This window comes from Diabrotica undecimpunctata, chromosome 11, assembly GCF_040954645.1.
Source record: "Diabrotica undecimpunctata isolate CICGRU chromosome 11, icDiaUnde3, whole genome shotgun sequence".
Classification (NCBI taxonomy): domain Eukaryota; kingdom Metazoa; phylum Arthropoda; class Insecta; order Coleoptera; family Chrysomelidae; genus Diabrotica; species Diabrotica undecimpunctata.
This window is the reverse complement of record NC_092813.1, coordinates 1685312-1692523: the sequence shown is the minus strand read 5'-3', so window position 1 is coordinate 1692523 and position 7212 is coordinate 1685312. Positions and strand designations below refer to the sequence as shown.

Genomic DNA, 7212 nt, shown 5'->3' with positions numbered 1-7212 from the left:
ACTTTGACTAGGATAAATGAAAAATTTTATTAAGGAGATGGATAAAGTAGTCAATCATTGTACCCGAAGAACAAATTACTACAATCAGTAAAGCTAAAATAAAAGAGGGTCTATTTATAGGCCCTCAAATAAGGGAGCAGTGTACGAAGGGTCGTGGATTAGAAAAAATTTTAATTGAGACTAAAAAACCTGCTTGGAAGTTTTTTTGAAGATGTCACTACTAGTTACGACTGTTGCCTCATCGCCTTCGATAATGTCTACCACTGTTGTAAACAAAACGCAAAGAAGTAATTCCAGAGTGCAGCCTATAAATCTGAGACGCATGTATCTTTACAAAACAACTATCGTGAAAGCCCACACTACGAATAAATGTTTTTTTAAGCAAGAATTCTCACAGCATTATAGAAGATTTTTATGAAACGTCACTTAAACTTATTCCTCACTTTTACAAATTTTAAGTATTGGTACATATTTTACACTTATAAATTGTTTTTGCCTTTTTGCGATAATTTGATCTGTTCTTTTTACTGTCCAATCTGAAACCTTTGTAGGGTTGATGCAAGTAAATCCTAAAAATTCATTTATGTATTATGGTCAACTTAATACATTATTGGTTTCCTTCTTTTCATATCACATTCATTCTATTTTGAAAACATATTTTCATTTAATCCTTACATGCCTGTCTATCTTGTGATTTGGTTTTCTTTTAAATGTAGTTCTAATTTGGTCCTACTACCAGAGTACCATGCGAATTATCGTGGAATTTTATTGTAAGTAGGTATATTGAACATCTCGATTTGTAGATATTCTGCGTTTGCCTTAAAGACGAAAGTCACTTTATATTAAATTTAACAATTTAACGACAAATTTGTTTGCCGCTAAAAAATCTTTTTTATATCTTCTATGGTCTAGTGAACTAAAAATAAATCTTTAGACATTTATATTTTTAAAACATGCTAAACTCCTAGACGCACTTACTTACTTAGTCCTAAGACTTTCTACCGTTAGGTGTAGACAAAATACGAAACGAAACAATCAGACAAAACCTAAAACTAGAACCAATAAACGAAAAAATAGTAGAGGGGCAACTAAGATGGTTCGGGCACGTGTGTAGAATGTCGAATGAAAGATTAACAAAACGAGTGTTTGAAACGAGAATGCAAGGGAAAAACAAACGAGGAAGACCAAGAGTTAGGTGGGTAGACGAAATCAGAAAAGAAGTTGAGAAGAAAGGATTGACATGGGAAAGTGCACGAAATCTAACACAAGACCGGATAGCATGGAGACAACAGTGCAAATCTTAACCCTAGACGCACTACTTATTTTAAATTTGAGAGTACATTAACACGAAAACAATAATAATACTAATGGTAATAGTGTTTCTCATCCGTGTTATTATTTAAAAAGTAAAACTGATTTTTGTGCATCATGTAGGTATTTTTATGAATAATGTATGGTATTGCGCAATATGTCAGTAATTTTTAAACGAAATTATTCAATATCTATTATTATCCATTATCCATTTTATCGAATAAGGATATTCATCATATCTATATTATAAATAAAAAACAAAATTAATCTTTGTTTCCAGAAATTCTATTTATTTATAAAATTGACAAGACCTAAATGAATTATTAAACTGCGTAATATTGCATAATGTCGGAATTAAGTAAATGATTAATTTGTATTCCTCTAATTATATTCATATAATATTTATCAATTATTTTAAAGGTAATCCTACAAAAGCGCAGAAAGGTATATATTCTGAGAGAGGACGTGATGTTACAATAGATTCTATTTTGATGTAATTTCAATTTATGTTTATTTATTAGCTATTTATTATAGTGATAATGTCATTTTTAAACACAACACTTTTTAATACCTACGACGGTCATATAACTCATCTAAAATTAAAAGATCCGTTATATGGAATAATAGTGCACCCAGATAACGAATTTCACTTCCAAACAGTTCCGACCAACTAAAACTAGTTGTGCAGCTAAATATTCGATAGAAATATATGACCTCAAACAATTATATCGAGTTGGAATACTTTAATGAAAGTCAAATATAATTATCATTCTAAATTTTGTGACATTTTGCATATATTTTATTAGCTTTTAAAAATACTGTATTGTATAAATTGCCTGAATTTACTCATAATATATATATCTTACATCTATACATCTAGATTAAATATTACCTTTTATAAATAAAATATTTCTCCTAGCATCTGAAACCATTAACTTTTGTCTTCTGTTTTAGGTGTTGCGTAGTTCATGAGGTGCTCTCTTTCTTGCTCAGTTCATCTATCGATATTATTGCAAAATTTCAAATACCATCATTACCATCTTGATAATGTCCTAAACAATTAATTTATCCTTATTTGGATCCTTTTCATCCTAATTATTCGTATAATGGCGCGAAATTTTAAACTTATCGGTAGATGCCGCTAGTAAAAAGGAAGTGATGTCAAACTTCCAACCCCCAGAAGGAATGAAAAGTGAAGACAGAGCGCATGTTGAGATTATCTTCCTTTTTAGTTTGCTCGTCGTACGGTGTGGACCTCGTGCCTGTTGTTACATCCCAAGTAGTGTTCCTGTTATTCTAAGTTTAATTTCGAAGACTTGCATTTACTTTATTTCCAAACAGTAAGTACAAGCTTTTATATATTATTTATATTCTAATTATATGTATTTTTTGAGAAATTTAGCAAAAACCTTTACTCACCACGTGTACATTGTACTTTGGTAATGGCGGCCATATGGTTTAATTGGTTTAAATTGAATTTATTATTAGATTTTCTTTACAAATATTAATTCTTTTATAAAATTTAGGATAATTTGTCGGTTATAATATTACATTTATCATAAAGATAGGATCTACATGAGATGATCATGTTCTTCAGGTCATACATGTGCAGGATATCCACCTGTTGTCGGCTTTATTGTTTTACTCAGCCAGTTTTTTAGTGAAAATTATTTAAATTATTTGTAGAATAATTTTGGTGATGTTTAAAAATTTGGTTTTTAATTATAACAAGGGTGATTGGCCTGTAGTTTTTTTTATATTTGCCAACTTTGTTTCTCAACTATTTTACATCTAATGCCATATTGTTTTTGCTGTTTTACTCTTATTTCTATTTTTCCAAATGCCGGTTAATCTATCTTTTGTAATAACTCATCCACATCACATATTCCGATAATTCATTTCATTCTACTCTTGTAGAAGAGTAGATTGTTCTTTGTATCACATCATGCTCTACATGTATTCTTCATAATATTCAGTTTTTTTTATATCCACAGCACCTGCTGTGCTGCTGCTACAAATATATTGTGCAAAATTTTCAGGTTAACCTGAACGTGGTCTTCATATTGTTCTATGTTCCATGAACAGTCTTAATCATTTTAGTTTATATGTATATTTTAAATTTAGTATTTCACATTTTTTACACTACTGTTTTTGTTATAGATCAAAATGGGTAAAGAAAAGATTCACATTAACATCGTCGTCATTGGACACGTAGATTCTGGTAAATCTACTACTACTGGACATTTAATTTACAAATGTGGTGGTATTGATAAACGTACCATTGAAAAGTTCGAAAAGGAAGCCCAAGAAATGGGTAAAGGTTCATTCAAATATGCCTGGGTACTTGACAAACTTAAGGCCGAGAGAGAACGTGGTATTACAATTGATATTGCTCTGTGGAAATTCGAAACAGCTAAATACTATGTAACCATCATTGATGCTCCTGGACACAGAGATTTCATTAAGAACATGATCACTGGTACATCACAAGCTGACTGTGCTGTACTTATTGTTGCAGCTGGTACCGGTGAATTCGAAGCAGGTATTTCAAAGAATGGACAAACACGTGAACATGCTCTTCTTGCATTAACCCTTGGTGTAAAACAACTTATTGTTGGTGTCAACAAAATGGACTCCACTGAACCAGCATACAGTGAATCACGTTTTGAGGAAATCAAGAAAGAAGTAGCCTCGTACATCAAAAAGATTGGTTATAACCCAGCTGCAGTTGCGTTTGTGCCAATCTCAGGATGGCATGGGGACAACATGTTAGAAGGATCTGACAGGATGCCATGGTTCAAGGGATGGAATATTAAACGTAAAGAAGGTAAAGCTGAAGGAAAGTGCTTGATTGAGGCTTTGGATGCTATCCTACCCCCATCTCGTCCAACTGAGAAGCCCCTCCGTCTTCCACTCCAGGTATTTAAAATATTATTTTGGTAATTATTAAGAGCGATACCTCAAAAATGCCTAATTTTTTGTGAGTTTTGTTAAAAGTAAAGTTCAAATTTTAATGTTTTCTTTGCTGTAAACTAGTAAGTGTCCAAAAATCAAAAAAAGTATTCAATAGTAATAAGTAATAGTAATAAGTATCAATATTCAAAAAAATTGTTGTGAAAAGCTAAAAATATGTAATTGTCTTGAATCATATAACTTTTTTAATGTAGATAATCAAGATTTTTAGTGTTTTACAATAATATGGCTGATATGTACAAAAAGTAAAATTTTATGTACATTGTATACTGTTGCTACTTTTTTAACTTTTAAAAGACCTAACAATTTGATTTGAAAAATTTAATTTATATTGACTAAACTTAACCTAATGAAAGTTTTAATCAAACCTAATGTAACCAAATCTAAACCTGCTAAACACTTAAAATTTTAAAATATTAATTTGAACATCTGTTAATTTCCTGAAACATATTTTGAATAACTAATGCAACATCGGTTAGAATTAAACTGTTTGAGTATATTAAATGGTGTTCGTTAGTTTCATTTGTTATTATTTCACTGGCTTTTAAAAATAAGACATTTTAAATTGAAATTACATAAAAATGTTTTCTAGACAATCAAATTATTGTACAATCATCAGTAAGTGAAGCAGAATTCATTGATACAAATTTTATATCCGTTCACTTGTTTTAATGTTTTTTTTCTATTCATATAATAAAAGATTTTACCCAAAATTTACATAGTGTAATTGTAAGTATGAATTAACTGTTTCTTTTTTCATATATTTCATGATGACCAAACTAGAATGAAAACTTGATTTTATCATAAGGCTTAATCTTTTCTGATGTTGTATTTTTCATTTTTTAAATTTTTTGTTTCTTTAAAGATGTCTAATTTCAATGTGTTGTTTTAGGATGTCTACAAAATTGGTGGTATTGGAACAGTACCTGTAGGCCGTGTTGAAACTGGTGTATTGAAACCTGGTATGGTTGTAGTTTTCGCTCCAGCCAATTTGACGACTGAAGTAAAATCTGTTGAAATGCATCATGAAGCACTCCAGGAAGCAGTACCTGGTGACAACGTTGGTTTCAACGTCAAGAACGTCTCTGTTAAAGAATTGCGTCGTGGTTATGTAGCTGGAGACACCAAGAACAACCCACCCAGAGGAGCTTCAGACTTCACTGCCCAAGTCATTGTACTCAACCACCCTGGTAAAATCTCAAATGGATACACCCCTGTGCTTGATTGTCACACAGCCCACATTGCCTGCAAATTCGCTGAAATCAAAGAAAAGGTTGACCGTCGTTCTGGTAAAACCACTGAAGAAAATCCCAAAGCCATCAAATCTGGTGATGCCGCCATTGTCAACTTGGTACCTACGAAGCCCATGTGTGTAGAATTATTCCAAGAATTCCCACCCCTTGGACGTTTTGCTGTCCGTGACATGAAGCAAACAGTTGCAGTAGGAGTCATCAAGAGCGTTGCCTTCAAAGATCCCAGCGCCGGAAAAGTCACAAAAGCTGCAGAAAAGGCACAAAAGAAGAAATAGTCTGCTTGGACTCCATTACTTAAATAATTTTGATATGTTTTGTTTCTTTTCTATATTAATATTGGAGTATCAATGTATTTTTAATAACTAATGGGCTTACTTGCATTGCATTATTTGTGATGTGTAAATTAAACTTGGACAAATAAAGAAAAAAATTAACTTCTGCATTTTATTCCCCCTTTTTCAATGTCAGATTTGCAAATGTAACTTTTTGGACATGAAAGAAATCATCTTTTACTAATACAAAGAGCTAAATGAACTTTCAAACCATATATCACTCTAAAGAGCTAAATGTTGGAAGTTTTATAATAGGTTGGTTACTTTCAAGCAAAAAACTTTTCACTTATTTGTTCGTAAATAATTATATCAAGTAAAAAGAATTTATAGTTAGATTTAAAAAAGCTAAATTTTTGAGTTAGCTAAATATGAAGGATAGCAGAAACTGAATTTAATCTGGGTGTATATGAAAATAAGTAAAAAATTAATTGACATTTGTTTTAACTTTGGTAGTACATACATATTTCTATTAACAGAAACAGTAAGAACAATTTTGTGTTATCCAGAGGCTGTATTATGGTAGAGGTACAGAGAATATAACAAATATAAGGTACAAGAGATATATGTCATACATGTTATGGAGATCGTTAAAGTATTTGAAGCTTTTATATATAAATGTGTATAAAAAGTTAAACCCAGTTTTTAACGTCCAATTTTCAATCCGAGTTAAAAAATTTTGTAAAATTTTAGTTGCCGATTTTATATTGTTTGATTTAGTATAAACGACGATGTCGTTAGCATAAAGACTGGCTTTAATTGGTGCTCTAATTTCATGAATAACACTATTAGTAGCTATTAAGAATAATGTTGGACTTATGATGGAACCTTGAGGGATTCCATTATCTAATGTTCTTGTTGAGCTTTTAAGGCCATTTATTCTAATTTCTATTGATCGATTATTTAAAAAATTGTTTACAAATGCTAGTATGTTACCTTGAATCCCGTTATCGCTTAGATTTTTCAAAATGCAGTGTCTCCAAGTTCTCTCAAAAGCTTGGCTTATGTCAAAAAAAATAGCAATCAGTTTTTGGTTGTTTGCAAAAGCTTCATTAATTGAGGTTTGAGAAGTAACATGGTTATCTGACGTCGATCTACTTCTTCGAAAGCCACTTTGATAAGGGGAAAGGAGATTATTATTTTCCAGGTGCCATACTAGACGAAGGTTTAAAATTTTAAGATTTTACACATACTACAGGTAAGCGAGATGGGGCGGTAAGAAGTGGGCTTCTTCTTTAGGTTTGTTGGGCTTGATGATGGGAATTATTACAGCCTGGGACCAAAGATCAGGAAATTTATGTTTTAGAAAACAAGTATTAAATAAATCTAGTAAAACTAGTTTAGCT

General features: G+C 31.3%; 1 protein-coding gene across 1 annotated transcript; it reads left to right on the top strand.

Annotated features, from left to right (window-relative positions):
- The first annotated feature begins 2494 nt into the window (after positions 1-2494).
- Positions 2495-5967, top strand: LOC140452893 (elongation factor 1-alpha-like). The gene is made up of 3 exons (XM_072547226.1): positions 2495-2651; positions 3472-4230; positions 5177-5967. The coding sequence occupies exons 2-3, from the start codon at positions 3478-3480 to the stop codon at positions 5810-5812; spliced, it is 1389 nt and encodes a 462-aa protein (XP_072403327.1). The 5' UTR covers positions 2495-2651; positions 3472-3477; the 3' UTR covers positions 5813-5967.
- Positions 5968-7212: the final 1245 nt, after the last annotated feature.